At 53.5% G+C, this 14,705-nt stretch overlaps 7 protein-coding genes across 7 annotated transcripts; 6 read left to right on the forward strand and 1 right to left on the reverse strand.

The window, feature by feature from the left end:
- Window positions 1-1,476: 1,476 nt before the first annotated feature.
- Window positions 1,477-2,307, forward strand: Z519_04861 (uncharacterized protein; the record flags this gene model as incomplete). The annotated part of the gene is made up of 2 exons (XM_016762605.1): window positions 1,477-1,617; window positions 1,696-2,307. 2 exons carry the CDS (start codon window positions 1,477-1,479, stop codon window positions 2,305-2,307), a joined length of 753 nt encoding a protein of 250 aa, XP_016621552.1.
- A 141-nt stretch (window positions 2,308-2,448) lies between these two features.
- Z519_04862 (uncharacterized protein) lies at window positions 2,449-3,956 on the forward strand (the record flags this gene model as incomplete). The annotated part of the gene is made up of 4 exons (XM_016762606.1): window positions 2,449-2,533; window positions 3,012-3,425; window positions 3,480-3,803; window positions 3,862-3,956. The coding sequence occupies 4 exons, from the start codon at window positions 2,449-2,451 to the stop codon at window positions 3,954-3,956; spliced, it is 918 nt and encodes a 305-aa protein (XP_016621553.1).
- A 2,815-nt stretch (window positions 3,957-6,771) lies between these two features.
- Z519_04863 (uncharacterized protein) lies at window positions 6,772-7,296 on the forward strand (the record flags this gene model as incomplete). Its single annotated transcript, XM_016762607.1, has 1 exon — window positions 6,772-7,296. The coding sequence occupies one exon, from the start codon at window positions 6,772-6,774 to the stop codon at window positions 7,294-7,296; it is 525 nt and encodes a 174-aa protein (XP_016621554.1).
- A 634-nt stretch (window positions 7,297-7,930) lies between these two features.
- On the forward strand, window positions 7,931-9,202 carry Z519_04864 (uncharacterized protein; the record flags this gene model as incomplete). Its single annotated transcript, XM_016762608.1, has 1 exon — window positions 7,931-9,202. The coding sequence occupies one exon, from the start codon at window positions 7,931-7,933 to the stop codon at window positions 9,200-9,202; it is 1,272 nt and encodes a 423-aa protein (XP_016621555.1).
- Window positions 9,203-9,711: 509 nt separating this feature from the next.
- On the forward strand, window positions 9,712-10,371 carry Z519_04865 (uncharacterized protein; the record flags this gene model as incomplete). Its single annotated transcript, XM_016762609.1, has 1 exon — window positions 9,712-10,371. One exon carries the CDS (start codon window positions 9,712-9,714, stop codon window positions 10,369-10,371), a length of 660 nt encoding a protein of 219 aa, XP_016621556.1.
- Window positions 10,372-10,925: 554 nt separating this feature from the next.
- On the forward strand, window positions 10,926-12,030 carry Z519_04866 (uncharacterized protein; the record flags this gene model as incomplete). Its single annotated transcript, XM_016762610.1, has 2 exons — window positions 10,926-11,132; window positions 11,239-12,030. 2 exons carry the CDS (start codon window positions 10,926-10,928, stop codon window positions 12,028-12,030), a joined length of 999 nt encoding a protein of 332 aa, XP_016621557.1.
- Window positions 12,031-12,485: 455 nt separating this feature from the next.
- Z519_04867 (uncharacterized protein) lies at window positions 12,486-14,514 on the reverse strand (the record flags this gene model as incomplete). Its single annotated transcript, XM_016762611.1, has 4 exons — window positions 12,486-12,844; window positions 12,924-13,707; window positions 13,774-14,199; window positions 14,293-14,514. The coding sequence occupies 4 exons, from the start codon at window positions 14,512-14,514 to the stop codon at window positions 12,486-12,488; spliced, it is 1,791 nt and encodes a 596-aa protein (XP_016621558.1).
- Between the last annotated feature and the right edge of the window lie 191 nt (window positions 14,515-14,705).

Genomic DNA, 14,705 nt, shown 5'->3' on the forward strand with positions numbered 1-14,705 from the left:
CGTCGCTGTTGCGGTGGTAGTTGGAGGAGATGTGGCGGAAGGAATGACTGCGCAAATGCGTCTGCCAGACTACCGCATGGACGATGATAGACTATGGACCATGGAGGAGACTTCTGGCTACGACAGAGACATGGCATCATCCAAAATCCACCGTGACGGTCCAAGGACAGCCGAGGAACATGCAAGTCCAGGTATGCCGGGCTAGATGCTGTCCGTGTTGGGGGTGATCGTTGAGGCCTAGCCCGCCCAATAATACGTACTTGTAGAGTGTAGCAACCAAGTCAGTGCTGCGAGTGGTCCTTTTTCGATTTGTCATGACTATGGTTGAAGTTGCTGCTACCAACTTGCTGCGCCATGCCGGAGGCCGAAATGGCGGCCAAGCACCGTCTCCAGAGGGACCAAGTATGAGTCTTCTCAATCTTGCTGGCTTGGATTGCATTGTTAAGCGCTCAGTTGAGTCCATGGGTCAATGCTAATGACTACTTGTTAGGTAAACGTGAGAAATTGTCCAACACACGTTTCGAGAATCTATGGATGAACGGAATGAAAACTAGTGTCAAAAGCTGTACCGAGTAGTGATTTCTGGAGCAGGCCCCTGAGAAAACTGCCTTCCAGCATTGCTTGGCGAGAAGGCCATCAAGGCCAAGGGCTGCATTGCCCTTGTGTTTGGATATGTACCCGGTACCGAGTACCAGATGTCGCACTTGATCTGCAACCAGGCTCCATATTATCTGATCATTCCTGATGCTCCTATCGCAAGGAAAGCCGATCTGGCACGTTCCTGACACCCAAAATGACGGCCGTCAAGCTCAAGGCCTTCGGGAAAGGACGGAAGCGGAGGATTGTCGTACTGTCGACCTGAAGACTGGAGACAGCAGCCTCAGGCAGCCAAGTATCCACGAGGACGACGTACCATATTGCAAACAAGTATGATACGTCTCGAGACTCGACGCACAAGGTACCACTATCATCACATGATGTTAGAAGTGCTTGATTCGCACTGCCTAGAGTCATCACCACCATGGACTCATATCGGTTTCCCAGTATTACAGCGAGAATTTCGAAGGGGTGGTGAAAACGGTATCCGATATCTGGCGCTTAGTGACTCGGCGGTGGACTGAGTCCCTCTTGTTCGAGGCAGCACCGTCACCTGTTCGTAGCAGATTTGAGCCTCATTATGGATCGTTTAAGAAGCCAATGCAATCGTGAATGTTTCAGAGCTTCCTTTGTCAAAGCTCGCAGCGACAAGGCGATCGCGTGCAGACATGCAGTATTTGGGCAGGAGCACCGGCAGCAACATCTAGATCTGATTCTTGTGTTAGCGACGCAAAAGTTGCAGAGGGAAAAAATATGGCGGATCATTGAACGTGCCAAGCGCCACGTGTGGAAAATTTGACCTCGCTGTCCCCCTTTGACCCCCTTTAAATGTTGGTAACATCATCTATGGCATCCTTTCTACCATATTTACCACAGAACATGACGGCTCACAGCGAAGACGCGGACGTTTCCACATCCCTTGACATGTTTCAAGAGCCTGCTGATTTCTACGAGCCCGAAAAGCCACCGACCTTCACCAGGTACACCCTGAAAAGTGGCCAGTGTCTCACGCTTCGACTTGTAGGCCATAGTCCTCTTTGGGTGTGATTTTGGTCAATTCATTTAGAGGGTTCTTCGTCCTGCTAATTCCTCGTCCAGGGCCATCTGCTCTGGAACGCGGGTCAAGTCGTGTCCATGTATCTCGAGAAGAATGCGAAACAGCTCGTGCAGAACAAAACTGTCTTGGAGCTGGGTGCCGGCGCTGGCCTTCCAAGCCTAGTTGCCGCTATCTTGGGAGCTCGAAAAGTCGTGGTGACAGACTATCCAGACCATGACTTGATCGCGAACCTGCGTTACAACGTGGAGCATTGCACCGCTCTAGCAAACAAGTCAAACATTGTAATAGAGGGCTTCGTTTGGGGCAGCCTGTGCGAGGCTTTGAAATGTCATGTTCTGCCTGATATTGACGGATTTGATCTTTTGATCCTGGCCGACGTCTTGTTCAACCACTCGGAGCATGCAAAGCTGCTGACCACACTCCGTAACTGCTTGAAAAGGACAAGCGAGTCAGTTGCTCTAGTATTTTTCACGCCTTATCGCCCTTGGTTGCTTGACAAAGATCTCCATTTCTTTGAACTGGCTCGCGCCGATGGCTTTGTGGTTAATAAAATATTAGAGCAAACCATGGATAAAGTCATGTTTGAAAACGATCCTGGAGATGAAACACTTCGCAGAACTGTCTTTGGGTATGAGGTCAAGTGGGAATTTTGAGCTTAGATATTGGGCTTTGGCTTCTCGTCTCGCGCCTTCTCATTCATGGGAACTTGATGGAAAGCTCAGGGGGCGTTGGCAGCTCAGACTGAGGGGCGCAGTCAATTTCTCAGGTCTTCCTCTCACTCCCCAAGACCAAATATGATCATCCTACCAGCTGCTGCTGCACCCGCTCATCTGATACCTCACAATTGTGTTTCAAGCACTGTTATTCCGCTCTTCGAAGGTATGTGATATCCCGGGCCTTAGGCACAGTCAGGGGTACGGGGCCACTGGACCACATGTTGACATTGTCGCAGAATTCCTATTCCTACGTACCACCCATAACTCGTATCTGAGCCGTCATGCTGCAAGTGAAGGAACTCTAGCAGAGCGCAGTCGTTGGTTGCTGTGGCAGACGTCGAACAGAGCAGGTTGAGGAGAATCAGCCAACTGCACAGGCGACGGCTAGTAAGTCAACACCACGACCTGACACATCTCTGTATCACACCTGGGAACAATCATGCGATGATTCCAACACCATGGGCAACGTCTCAAGTATCAGTCTACGAGACTGGTCCTATTCCTAAGACACTGCACGTCTTCATCATGCAGATTGTGATTTCCGCCTTCTTGATCCTTCCTCTCCCAATTCACTTCCCTTGATCGGCACACACCGGCGCACGTGGGTCACCACGGGACGCTGTTAACTCCTTTTTTCTCAGAGGACACAAGCCCTGCATCCCCGAAGACACCAAGCCCAAGCGTCGAGAACCCTGGTGCGGACCAAAGAGTGACTAAAGACGGGGACGTGTGGGTGGTGCCAAACGTTGGCAGATTCTCCAAACGAGCCGTGTACGCATTCGAGGGACACTTGCTGCCCGATGGTCTCACAAAGAGCAACTACATTGTTCACTGCAGGGATTCGGATAGCATTCCCTACAACGAGCGATACGACCCGGCAAACGTTCGGTGCTCCAAGGGATTCCTCCGTTTGGCAGTTCCAGGAGGCCAGAAACCCTCGAAGCAGAATGGCTATGCAATCAGCTGCGCTGAGGTAACGACCGTGGATGAAAACATCTTGTTCGGAAGCTTTCGAACCACTGCCATGTTCAGCACGGAACCCGGCACCTGCCATGGTCTGTCTCCACGTTGATCGTCTTCTCGGCAACCGTATATTCTAACAACGATAGGCATGTTTTTCTATAAGAATGACACCCAAGAGTGTGATATCGAATACTTGACCGATCCAGCATCGCTATCGAACAACGGCCTCGACGCCCCAATACCCCTCTGGTACACGAATCAAGCCGTGGATCCCACCAAGATAGACAAATCGTCCGAAAGTGGACCGGCTCCGCCTAGCTGCACAACCCATGCCCATGAGTATCGAATTGACTGGACGGCGGACTTCACAGCTTTTTACATTGACGGCGTTTGTCAGAAAAACTTCACCGACAACATCCCAAACGTGCCGGGCCAAATGGTGTGGAATAACTGGGCGAACGGTGATAAAGGTGCGTACCGAGTGTGTTTCGGTGTTGTCACAGCTGTCTCTAATGACTGCTGCGACAGGTTGGACAGCTGGACCTCCGAATCGTGACAATGTTTTCAAGATCCAGAAAATCGTCATGTACTACAACACAGCAACCAATGAGTCAGGTGATTGAAGATAAATGCAGCTGCTAAGCAGTGCCCATTTAGGGAGGTCAGGCGTGAAGAAAGGTCGAGCGCGCGAACTAAATTCGTGGCTATCAAGACGGGGCTGGCCCTTTGTCTACCTGACGGCTGATTGACGAGACACAGGTATGTACCACCAGGAGGGGTTTGCTCGGAATCGGGTATCCCTACAAGTAGACAAAATTCAAGATCCATTCATAATCGGTCAATCAGTTTCGAATGAAGGTGCGCTCGAAGCGAAACACTCTTGACCGGAGACGTCCGCCGTCCTGGTGACAAACTCAGCGCGGTACTTGCTGAGGGCCCCGTTGAGCAATGATCCTGCGCAAAACATGGTTCCTGACGCAGGACCGAAATTGTGCTTATCGAAGATGGCAGTGACCCACGGTATCTGCCCGAGAAAAGTGCTTGCGTATGTACAAGGTCCGTATCCCTCTCCTACGATCCTGCCAATGCCGTCATTCTCTTCCCGGACCTGTCAGAGCCCAGATTAGCGGCACGTCTCACTGTTCCAGGTATCCACCCGATAACAGAGCATGTGGCACTGGTCGGGACATGTGCGTCGTCATTGACGGCGGACATCATTTCCCGTCGAAGGGAAGCACGCTTGAGCAGCTTTCCACACTTACCTAGCGTCGTCTCCCTTTCGTGTCTGCACCTAAATTCTAATTCGAAATCCGGCCCAAGTAAGCTGGTTCAGAGATATTATAGCCAGCAATAATGCGAATATGGAGAGCCATCATTTGCGGAGGGTCGGGCGTGGCATTTCTGGGGTTGACGTTGACGCGCATCGTGCAGGGAATATTGATTGCTGGAAACAACCGCTGGTGGGACTTGGACGAGGTGGACGAGTCATGGTCTCTAGAGAGCTTGCCTAGCGAAGCGCGCCTTCTGGAATCCCGAGAGAAGCCGTGCAATACGAAGGCCCAGGCCAGACATGTTTTCTGGGTTGATCTCGGGAGGGACAGCCATCAAAAGTCTATGCTCCCGAGCAGAGATGAGTCTGGCCCACGTTACCGTGTTGGGTACCCCGGTTGGTTATTGGCCGAGTTTTCGAGACCCTTCGGAGCCCAAAAAAAACCCCAGTGGTTCGTCTTGTCATGTTCTGGGGGCGAAGCCTGCCGTCTTTCGCCATGATTTTACCCTGCTCGTTGTCGCTTGTCAATGCAACCCTTTCTTCCTCTGTTGTCCTCTTCCGAGGCCGTCGTCATCCTCAGAGTTGCAACCGCCGGCGAGGGAAGGCCGGAGAAATCATTGCTGGCCCAAGGCGGCATGCCGCAGAAATAATGCCGCACAGAGGGCTTAAATGATGACATGAGAACGGGATATCTCCAAAAGAAAACCCCACGATAAAGCAGTGGGTAAGCCAGCGAAGTTTGTTCCATCAAAGGAAAGAGAGAGCGTGAGAGTGGGCAGAAAAGAAGTGAGTGAGGGTAAGGTCCAACCCACTTGCAAGCAGAGAGGCGGGGTCAGGTGGGAGTCCGCTGCTCACTGTGCACCTGTTGCAGCCAAGAGAGAGAAACAAGCTGGGCGGCCCTAGGTAAAGCTCAACAACGCAACCCCTCGGTACGTAGCAGCCCACCAGCTCCTCGGGAAACCCTTAGCCCCAACAGGCGACACCATGCTTGAACATCCCACCCCGCGAGGGGCGATCGACAGGTGGTGTCCTCATGGCTCCCACTGTACATTTCGACATCCCACCCTTTTTCCTTTTCCACCTGCGCCGCTGCTGCAACGCCGCCTTGGTGTGCTGCAACTGCGCCTAGTGACACCCGGAGACCCCTACACACCCCTCATTGGTGCCATCTCCACCTCGCTCAAACCGTCCAACGAAAAAAACTATTCTCTTCGTCAATCGACCCTATCCCAGCCGATCAGAGTTCATTCCTTTGACGACCGTCTCCGTTCTATGTATTTTTTGTTCTGCTTGGTTGCGTCTCTTTTCACCTTTTCGTCTTTCTTTTTTTCCCTAGCCCATCGACCCTACCCCCGGTTATCCTGATTCTCTCAATTTTTCCCTTCTCCATTAAACCTCTCCCCCCTCGTCGTTATTCGCTGCCCGCCATTTGCTTCCAGAGTTCCCTCGTTGGCACCCGAAGCCAACTTGGACCCTCTCTGTGCCGCTCGTTCATGGCAGTTACCGTCATAGTATTAATTGCTCGTCAGCGCCACCTGTTGTGGGACTCTTGAAACTCCCGGTCGACGGTTAATTACCCTGTCATCTCCGCGACCTCAGACCTCGTCCATCTTTGACACGGACTTTCGGATCCTTCTGTATAAGGCCTCGGCGGCCCTCGACAGCTCTTCGCTCGCAGAGTCTCATGACGCCGTGACGCCTCGCTTACTTCGGGTTGTACAAACCGCTCTGCATACGCGCTGCTGCCCAAAGCTCGACAGCAAGAACCCTGCGATTCGCCGTCGGGGCGTTGGACGGATACTTTGTTTTGGCTGTTCCTGCACACCAGCCCTTCCTTTCCCCCCGCGTTTCCTACGCCTCAATCCCGGACAACCAGCACATCAGTCGGTAGATGCCGAAACCTGTTTGTCTGATGCCTCAATGTCCACGCGTCATCTATTGAGAATGCCACTATAGACCTCGGAACTTCGAAGCATTTGCCGTTTCATCTGCGCTCTTTTTGCCCCCTTCAACAATCTCCACTCTACACACTACTCGGGCGACCTCCTACCACCATTTCACCCAATACTCTAGAAAAGGACAACTCTCGAGATGTGCAAGGCTCATGTGCTACGGTTTTGTTGTGGACATGGTATTCTGATGGGCTTCGAGATATGCAATTTGGGGCCATGTCCCCTCCTCAAGACGACGGGCGTGAAGCTCCCCCAGCAGCCCTACAAATGCTACAACTGTCAGAACAGGCTTTCGGGCTCGAACCTTCGGCCTGTATCGTCACGAGGATGCTCCTCTTCGTCGACTGGAAGCTTAGATTCCAACTCATCGGGCTCCTCTATCACGCCACCGTCCTCTCCGATGTCTCGAGTACCTTCCAAGGTCGCCGCCCCTCTTCCAGGAGTAGCTCGACAGCCTGCAGAATGTGGGGAGTTAGGACACAGATTCAGTCGATCAACATCATTCTCCTCCAAGGGATTTCGTTTCTCGTGTACCTCATCTTCGCACTACCCGACGCCCCATTACATGGGCTTGCCGACGTATCTACCTCACCAGGATCACCCTTGTCCGCCTTGTCAATTGGAAGAATTCCGCATGAAGGCAGACAGAGACGCCATTGCATCGGCACGGGCGCAATATCCTCACCTCACATGCGAGATGCTGGTAAGAGATGGGCGAAGGTGGGAAGAGTGGCAGACTAAGCCGAGTTTGGAGAAATTTGTCGAAGAGAAGCGGTCAGACGAGAAGCAAATGTGGCTGCACGTCACGAGGAAGTGGACTCAGGATTTGAAGAAGGTGCGGGTTCTTGTAGCCGAGGAAGATGGATTGGGCCTGCTAGGATGAGGGAAATATCGATTGCATTCGGAGTCTGGATTGGCAAAAGGAGGTTTTATGCACTTCCCGGGAGACGAAAAACGGGGAGGATGGCTGGCTTCTCATGATACCCACCGGATGGCTGGCGTCGGAACTTACGGGGAGGGTGTCTTTTTCATTGCTTTCCAGAGAGTATAGGGGATACACAATGCTATCAATGGTCGATATAAGGCACAAGAAGGATATCCAATTCCAACATAACCAGCACTCAAGCATCCACGCTGATGACGTAAAATCGTGCGCTGGTGCCTGCCAAGATCTGGGGTTTGCGCGTCCGGACTCCAGCGAGCAGGGATGTGGGTGTCACTAAGGACATCGTCCGAGTCACCAAGTAGCTTGGTGGATAAGTCAGCAACCCATCGCAGGCAACATCATTCTTTCCATCGTGAAGCTGGTCTTCAGTTGAGCTCATCGATTCTTGCATCTCTCTTAGTAGTTTTGCACACGTCGACGGCTGCAAACATGCGGTTCACGCTGTTGTCGGGCCTCTTGGCGCTGCCTGCCGTTGTCGTCTCCATCGTTATCCTTCCTGAATCCGAAGTCTTCCAGACTCAACCTGGAGCCTCTCTTGACCGGTTGTCCGAGCACGCTGCACACGACGTGCAATTATCACCAAAATATGCCGGAAGGCGGACATCGCATGTTGCTGAAGAGGCGGAGGAGGAGGGTGCAGACAAGCTCAGACTCACCCCCAAAATCGCTTACTCCCCTCATACCGTCGAGAAGATTGTCGAAGACGACTGGGTCAAGGTTACAAGGCTTTCCCCCAAGTATTTCTCAGCCGCGAAGGTAGCCGACGACGGGTCCGACGACGATCAACCTCTTCCCGTGGTGATCTGGCACGGTCTGGGAGACTCGGCTGATGCAAAAGGAATTAAAGAAGTGGCCGCTATGTTGGATAACATCCACCCGGGGACATATACATACATCATCTCCCTGGGAGGTAGCCCCGGCTCTGCAGATCGCCAGGCTTCGTTCTTCGGAAACGTCACCCAACAAGTCGATTCCGTCTGTCACATGCTGGCTGATGACAATATTCTGCGTACGGCACCGGCCGTCGACGCTATTGGATTCAGCCAAGGTGGCGTGTTTCTGAGAGGCTATGTCGAGAGGTGCGGCAACTGGGCACCGAAGGTTCGATCCTTAATCACTTTTGGATCTCCGCACAATGGTATCGCCGAGTTTCAGAAATGCGCCTCGCCATCGGATTGGATTTGTCAAGGCGCCAATGCACTTCTAAAGAGCAGCACTGTCTGGTCCGACTTCATCCAATCGAGACTGGTTCCTGCCCAGTATTACCGCGATACCAAAGACTTTGACAACTACCTCCAGCACTCAAATTATCTGGCGGACATCAACAACGAGCGCACACTCAAGAACGTCACGTACGCCCAAAACTTGGCGACCTTGGAAAGGCTCGTGATGATCCTCTTTTTCAACGACAAGACCCTGATTCCCAAGGAGAGTGCATGGTTCGCAGAATTCAACCAAACCGAAAACTCGGTCACGCCCCTGAGATCTAGGCCTATTTACAAGGAAGACTGGATTGGGCTGAAGAAGTTGGATGAAAAGGGCGGCTTGAGGTTCGTAAGCTTGCCTGGTGACCACATGGAGTTGCGAGCGAAGGATTTGAGGAACTTGTTTGAAGTATACTTTGGACCGGCCGGGAAAGAGTTTGAGGAGCCGCTCGACTCGATGGAGAAGCAGGAAATGAGAATGAAGCCAGAATTGTGATTGATTGACCGTGTTCAGCCTCTAGGCCCTGAGCCTGGGCCTCTGCTTCTTGCGATGATGGATTTTGTAACCTAACTGACTTGGCGAAGCGAAGTTTCGTTTTGGGTAGAGGACTGTAATGCACTTTGCCTCTTGATGAGGATTGCTGTAGCATGCGAGCATTGCTGAACTCCTATTGCTGGATTGACATTGACCCTGACAATCTTGTTTTGACCCCTGCTTCCATTGCCTTTTGCAGCCTCGCAACATCAATAACTCAAGTACACAATCGGAAAACTTACCAGAATTGGAAAATGAGGGAGTGGAGACATAAGAACTTCGTGAGTCAGAACAGCAGCACCATCCTCACAAATTCACCATATATATTATGTGCAGAGTACAGGGTCCTTTGGAAGTGACATTCCCAGAAGCCCCTTCAGCCGTACCACCAGTTCAATTGATCTTTACTGATTTCAACTACGGCCCAACAGGACGCTCGAGGCTCGTACCTTGCGACTCTAGCAGACAGAATGTCTCACGTCGCCCCGGCCGTGGAGACGTCCAAAACATGGACTCGAGATGGCTTCATAATATCAACGGACACATCATTGATCCCTATCGACGCGCTTAATCAGGCCTTTGCCTCGGAGGAGATGTATTGGGCTTCACCACTCCCGGAACCAGTGATGCGTGATATGCTGGATAATTCACTGTCCTTTGGCCTCTACTCGCCTACACCGGAACCGCCTCCGCTGGCAGGTCGAGGTCAGACAGGTACTGCTCTGGCGCCTTCTGACCCTGCGGAGACATTACGTGAGACCGCTACATCTGTCAAACCAGACGTGAGCGGTGATAATACCACAGCCCATCCACGGTCAGAAGGACCAAACCGAGAGGAACAGACGCCTTCGCTTATCGGCTTTGCCCGTTGTATCACCGATCGCGTTACTTTGCTCTATTTAACGGACGTCTTTATCCTCCCTGAATGGCAGGGTCGGGGCCTGGGGAAGTGGCTCATCAGCTGTGTCCAAGAAGTCGTCGAGGACATGCCCCACTTGAGACGGAGTATGTGCATTGTCGGCCATGGGAAAGAGAGAAGCATGGAGTTCTACGGCAAGTTGATGAAGATGACTCCAGTCAAAGAACCCGTGGCTGTTCTCAACTGGAAGGGACCGGGGAACGTGTTCTGAGAATGGACGGGCTTTCCCCTGACCAGAAACAGACCCGTTGAGATACATACTACCACTGAACCTAATATCACCCCATCTTTCAGCTGAATCACACGCTTTTGAGCTGATGTTTGTGTATTCTAGGGCGCGAGCTACTAAGAAAGCCGTTGCTGAAACGCGAATCTCTGTCTAAGATTTTGCACTTCGAGGAAAAAACAGAAGATACTCTGACTGTTCACTCTTCCTCGCGGTCTGTGTTGAAGAATGGCTCGACAGCATGAAACTGTTATCAGACCTCGAGATCCCTGCGCTTCCTGGTAGATGTTCAGTGCCATTCGCAGCTAACACAGGGAACCTGTGACACTTCACGCGTCTCCTTCACTGATTGAGTGAAGATGGTGAGTGAATCCAATCAGATCTGTCAAGGTCAGGTACAAGAACTCGTGAGGCGCGTCTTTCTTTCTATCCAAGAAAAGAGAAACCTCACTTGGAAGCAGATGTGAGTCTTCTTTGACCATACGTCTCCGTTCCATATGTGTGTTCGGCATCCACCCAGCACCCCCCAGCCGAGCAAGATGATGAACTTCAAGGCTGGAGCACGAGGGGTGCCGACACTTGCTCTCCTGCTCCTTTTCAACCTGAATCTGAGCTTCGCAGCAACCCCCGTTTTCGCCTACCCGCCAGGCACGGTTCAAAACGCGAAGCGGAATGTCACGCAGGCGTTCAAAGATGCCTTGACGCTTGCAAAGGTGGTCGCGATAACCGCCACTGACTGTGACCCGGTAAGTGCGAGAGCGGCGGCACCCCGGCCGGCCCTCAAAAAATAAAAATAAAAATTAGCAAACAATCCGCTCATCAGACTAAATCCTTATTTATTTCCCAACGCAGGCGTTTCTGCGATACTTCCAACCACAAGACTACACGTTCGTGCAGCGGGTATTCAGGACGATCGCGAACATGGACCTGTTCATGGAAATCAACGCGCAGGACATCCCGCAGCTGCTGTCGGCCTCGAGTCCGGCCTCGACGTGGAACCCGGACTTCCTCGCCCTGTGCATCGCCTACGGAGACAACCCGTTCAACCCACCCGCAAGTGGCCACTCGTGCCTCGACAGCGGGGACAACGCGTACACCATCTACGACACGAGCGCCGACGCGCGCTTCTCGGGCCTGATCTCGCTGTGTCCCGGGAGCGGACTGTTCACGTACCGCCTCTCACTCAAAGACACGGAGAACCCGCCCGCGTGGGCCAGAGCCGGCGGCGTGCCAGACGGCACACCGCTGCCTGGGTTCGGGTGCGCGGGGCTCGGCGACCGCGACACGGCCTTCATGAAGGTGATCGGATCGACGGTGTTGCACGAGCTCCTGCACTGGCCGTGGATATTCCTCAGCGTGCCGGACTATGACAGGCTCATCCCGGACCACGCCCACCGCATCTGGGACTACGACGGGCCCTGGGTCCCCGGCGGCGCCTACGGCCCGTACAACACCATGCGCATCAACCAGCTTCCCGCGGACCCGCGCACGGGAAAGTCCCAGTCCCTCCAGAACGCGGACAACTACGTCTGGTACGCCCTGTCGCGTTACTGGTCCTTCCGCTGCGGGCGCACCTTCGGCCCCGCCCTGTCCGCCGCCGACGACCAGAATCTGCCGACCCGGGCGAGGGGCCCGGGAGGATAGAAGCTGAAAGCTGTTTGGAGGAGATTTGCGAGAGTGACTCGTGACTTCTTGTTTTGTTCCCGTGGCATGGGCATGAGCATATTACGGGCATGGATGATTCCCGCAAGCCACTCAGTCAGTCACTCAACAAACAGTCCGAAAGAGGGCGAGAAGGGACAAAGATCGAGCACATGGATGGAAGAAAGCGCAAGAGTGGCTAGTGTCGATGTCCCTTTCCCGCTGGAAATTTCAGCGGGCGATATGTGCATCTGCGTTTGATGTGCATATGAACTGCGTCCTCCGTTCCTCCCAATCTATTGCGGATATCCAGCCACCACGTGCCGGCGCATGCTCCTAGTGAACCTAGCAAGAGAAAGGGGGGCGGGAGAGAGGGAAAACACAACGGGGCAACATCTCGCAACCCCGGTACAAAACAATGGCAACTTCTCACCCCCTTCTTTTCGGTAGCAGGTGACTTAGTGTCCGACGGCGATAGTTCTCCCGCTTTTGGTCATTCTCTGCTTGATCTCTGCCTTTCTGTCCTTCCTCAGCTTGCTCGCATATCGCACGCCAAATCCGTGCTCAAACACCTCGCCAATCTCCTCTAGCGTCAGGCCAGACACCTCCGGGTAGAAAAAGATGATCAGGAGCCAGCCGACGCCGCAGATGCCGGCGTAGAAGCCAAACGCGCCCGTCGGCGTCAAGCCTTTCATCATGGACAGGAATGTCGACGACACGATGATGTTAGACCCCCAGCACGAGCAGGTGAGCCACATGGTGCCCATGGCCCGGACTTCCATGGGGAAGAAGTCGGTTGACATCCAAGCGGTATTGCCTAGGGGAGAATCCGTGTCAGTCAAGATTCTGGGTTTTCGGGAATCAGAGAAGTGTGACTCCTGGGTGAGCGAACCTACCAACACTGACGCCATAGAAGAAAACGAACCAGATGATGAAGACGAGCACCACGATAGCCGGCGTAGTCACCTTTGTCGTCTTGATGGCCAATGTCTTGGTGTCGATGGGGATGAAGCTGAATGCAATGGCGACGGCCACAAGACCGGCGCTCATGCCCCAGACGGTGGCGATCAGCAGTCGGCGGCGGCCCACGGGATCGACGAGCATCATGTTGACCCAGGTCATGACGAAGTTTGTGCCCGCGACAACCAGACCGACGGCAACGGGGTTCGAGAAGCCCACAATGTCAAAGAGCGTGGAGGAGTAGTACATCAGGACGTTGAAGCCGGACATCTGCGAGATGACCATCAAGCCGCACGCGCAGACCAAGGCACGGAAGTAGGCAGGGTTGGTGTGCAGTTGCTTGATCTTGGACCAGCGGGATTGATCGTCGTTGAGTTCCTTGGCTTCCTCGCAGGCGGCTGCGATGAGGGCGCATTTGGCTCGCACTTGTTCGGCCGTAGCTCCCTTGTAGATCTTGGCCAAGACTGCTTCAGCTTCGGGGATTCTGCCATGGTAGACAAGTTGACGGGGTGATTCCGGACAGAACGGTAAGAGGCAAGCGAGGATAATGGCAGGGACAGCCCCCAAGCCAACCATGTAACGCCATCCGTGGGGCACATGAGCGAAGGCGGCTCCTATTCCATACGACACTACCTGTCCACCGGTGATTGACATATTGTTCAATCCGATAAGTCTTCCGCGGACTTTGGTGGGAGCAATCTCGGCGATATAAAGGGGGACCTTGGGTTATGTCGTTAGTAGTCACTCGTCGGACCCTCTGTAATGAGAGTTCAGAGTGAGACTCACCACCATGGCAGCTGAACCGACACCGAATCCGACAACGAGTCTGCCAACGGACATCTGGGCAATCGAATACGCCGCGGCTTGCAGAACGGCGCCAATGGTGAACAGAGCACAACCGACATAGATGGCCATTTTGCGGCCAAACTTATCCGCAGTGAGGCCAGCAATGATGGCGCCGACAAAAGCACCCCCAGAGCAGAGGGACGTGATAAGTTCCTTCTCGTTGGACGAGACGGAGCGATTGTTCAGGTCGTCGTTCAGGTAGACCAGGACGGCGGAGATGATGCCCGTGTCGTAGCCGAAGAGAGAGCCGGCGATCGAGGCGGTCAAAGCGACCAGCCAGACGAACCATGAAGGGGAGATGTCGTCGATCGAGTTCTTACCCATTTCATCGTCGGACATCTCGACGTGGGTCGAATCTGGGAAGACCTGTGATTATGGATGGATTAGCCATTTTCGGTCCTGTTCTGGGAGCAGCTACCTCCTGTTGCGAACTGCGCCACTGTAGAGCCAAAGACTTACCATGGCGACGTTGGCCCTGTCGAAGCTCTTCCGGATGCTTTCACGGCGACTGCCGGTGCCGGGCATGGATGTCGAGTGGCGGCGGTCGAACGAGGTGCGTGTCACGCTGTCGGCGCGAAGACTCCCTCGCAGCTCGTGTCGGGGTGGTTCCTCGAGGTGCTCATGCTGAGCTGTCTTCTCTTGGATCTTCTGTTCAATGGAGAGGTGGTCGCGGCTCGCCATCGTGGATTAAAGCTCTGAGAGGAAGGGCGGAGGGAAAACGATGAGAGGCGATCTCTGGGCTGGTGATTGATCGAGTCTTGGACCTTCTTCTCGGTGCTCGAGGCGTTGGGATGGAGTTGAAGCGGTCTCAGATACCCGGGGGGGGATTCCTGGGGTTATATAGACAATCCCACCTGCTCTTCCCGTATTGT

Source organism: Cladophialophora bantiana, assembly GCF_000835475.1.
Source record: "Cladophialophora bantiana CBS 173.52 unplaced genomic scaffold supercont1.6, whole genome shotgun sequence".
Taxonomy (NCBI): Eukaryota; Fungi; Ascomycota; class Eurotiomycetes; order Chaetothyriales; family Herpotrichiellaceae; genus Cladophialophora; species Cladophialophora bantiana.